General features: G+C 40.7%; 1 protein-coding gene across 1 annotated transcript in view; it reads left to right on the top strand.

The window, feature by feature from the left end:
- The first annotated feature begins 256 nt into the window (after nt 1-256).
- LOC106807665 (NT-3 growth factor receptor-like) overlaps nt 257-2,477 on the top strand; it is a 44,873-nt gene continuing 42,652 nt past the window's right edge. The window contains exons 1-4 of the mRNA XM_014810079.1: nt 257-291; nt 520-594; nt 1,830-1,901; nt 2,130-2,179. Coding sequence (XP_014665565.1) covers nt 257-291; nt 520-594; nt 1,830-1,901; nt 2,130-2,179 — 232 coding nt within the window. The remainder of the gene's footprint in view (nt 292-519; nt 595-1,829; nt 1,902-2,129; nt 2,180-2,477) is intronic.

Raw genomic sequence — 2,477 nt, 5'->3', positions numbered from 1 at the left:
GATACGAAACACTACCGATTTAGATCGGAGACGTTTCATCGTTACAATCGCCGAGGTATGCTATGCGCACCGAAGCTTTCCAATCATGGCCTTATTTGCAAAAAGGCAATTTAATTCGATATCATTGCTGATCTCACTCACGCTGCGGTGTTCTGATCAATATATAGACCGTAGTTATCAGTGCCTGGCACCATTTGAGCATCTGGCACCTCACAGAAACACATATAGAGTTAGATGACGCCACCCCCAGTCCGTTATGGCACAACTCTTAGTAGAGAATATTGCGAAAGGGTTCGTAGTAACAACCGTTTAGTGCGATTTTGTGAAATTCACAAAAAAGCTGTATATTGTTATACTCATAATGTTTGTTCATTATTTTTGCAGAGTGGGATGTACCGCGAAATCATCAACATTTTCAAACACGTGCATCTCATTGCACGTTGATGAATACCCAGGCTTGTAGGCAGTATGTCTACAGATACATGGAAAATCCATTAATGGTGTTTGTTCTATTTTCAGGCTTATAGAAAATCAAGAGAATCTGACGGAAATCACGGCCTCCTCGTTCAGCAACTACACGAACCTTCGCCAGCTGTGAGTCAATTTACACTAGAGCTTTGCAACTAGAACTTTCTTAAATAAACATCCATCTAAAACTATATAAATCAATATGTAATACTCCCACGCGCAGTCTCGAGTACGCCCAATTAACCATACAATTAATTGAAAAAATGAAAATAAAAATGAAAAAAGACGAATAACTAAACAATGTAATTTACGTATAACCAACTGACAAGTAAACATACCAGCAAACCATCAAATAGACAATCAATCAATCAATCAATCAATCAATCAATCAATCAATCAATCAATTACTTAATTAATCAATCAAAAAACAATCGATTATTCAATCAATCGATTAAACATACGAATAAACAAACAAGAAAACAGACAGACAGACAGACAGACAAGTGAGCAATCACATTTGCAACCACGCAATCAATACACTGCTACTGCTATTATGAGTTGAGTAATGAGTATGAAACGTAATTATCGTTATGGGATACGTGCATGTCACCGACAGATGTTTTTTAGGATTAAACGATGTGCTTAATTTGAAGAGCCTTCTATTAGTTATAATGCCACGCCAGTCATCACCAGAATACCAAACTATGCGTGTTTTTCTCACGAGACCGTAGTTAAGCGGCAGCAACCTCTCTAATCGAAGGATATATATGATAAACAGTGTGAAAATACCGAGTTTTTTTTCTGTAGCGTATAATTTCTTCGACAACGTTTTTGATATAAGTCATAATTACCAGCTTGTTACTAATGATTGGGCACGTGTTGTGTTTATAGCTGCACGTTGCTGTTATATAGACCAGCTTATAACTGCGTGAACCGTTCCGATAATCTTGCGTGTGCCGTGCTGCTGGTAACGCCATGCCATTAATAGACTCCTTTCAAAGGAAAAGTTGTATTGTACGATTTCCACTTGAAGCGATTTGGACGCCTTCTGTCAGTATCAATCTAATTGCATGGCGTGCTACGATAGATATAAGCAGCAGAGGGTTTAACCTGTAACTGAATGCACTGATTAATGAATTGAATCGGTTGAAATATCTAACCAACTCGTCCTAAAGCGATATAAAAACCGACAAGGTTGTCACTTACAACGAACAGGTTATTTTCCCCGTGCCCCTAGCTCAGCCTTAGAAAACAAACAGACAGAAAAGGGCGGAAAAGGAAGGAAGCGATGCGCAAAGTTTCTATCTGATGGTGGTTTTCAACGACGACAAGTAACGACTGACGATTCCCTGTTGTTTCAGAACGATCGTGAACAGCGGCTTGGAACGAATAGATCCGCAGGCGTTCAAGAACAACCGCTATCTCCAGATGCTGTGAGTGTTGCAAATAACAGATCATGCACATATTGCAGACAGGATTAACTAACGCCCATAAGCTACCGGACTTTCGAGCAGGATTAATTATTGCTCTTCATCTCTCGCTAAATTCCTATCGTTCGATAAGTATGTACGGACGAGAGCAAACGCTTTTATGTTGCCCGTTTTAAAAAAAATTTGCAGTTGGTGTCGTGAGGCATATCGACCCGTTTTTTTTCTTTCCAGGAAACTGTCTAATAACCACATCAAGACATTGTCATGGGAGACACTGGACGGTCTAATTATACTAATGCTGTGAGTTTTGCTCGTGTATGTCCGTTCTCGCGTGTACGCAGATGTGCACACGTGAGCATTCATATACTTGTTGTCGCTATAGAAGATATACGCAAGTTCGTGTGTAGATGTGATGGATGCTATGCGCGCGCCTACGCGTGTGTGTGTTATGAATCGCTGTATAGCAGACAAGCATAACCTGCATGGTATCAGGACAAATACCCCCGGACAATCACCCCCGGACAATTACCCCCCGGACATTTACCCCACGGACATTCCCCCCCCGGACAATTACCCCCC

This window comes from Priapulus caudatus, unplaced genomic scaffold (assembly GCF_000485595.1).
Source record: "Priapulus caudatus unplaced genomic scaffold, Priapulus_caudatus-5.0.1 Scaffold228, whole genome shotgun sequence".
Classification (NCBI taxonomy): domain Eukaryota; kingdom Metazoa; phylum Priapulida; class Priapulimorpha; order Priapulimorphida; family Priapulidae; genus Priapulus; species Priapulus caudatus.
Note: the sequence above shows the minus strand (reverse complement) of the source record. Positions and strands in the feature narration are given on the sequence as shown.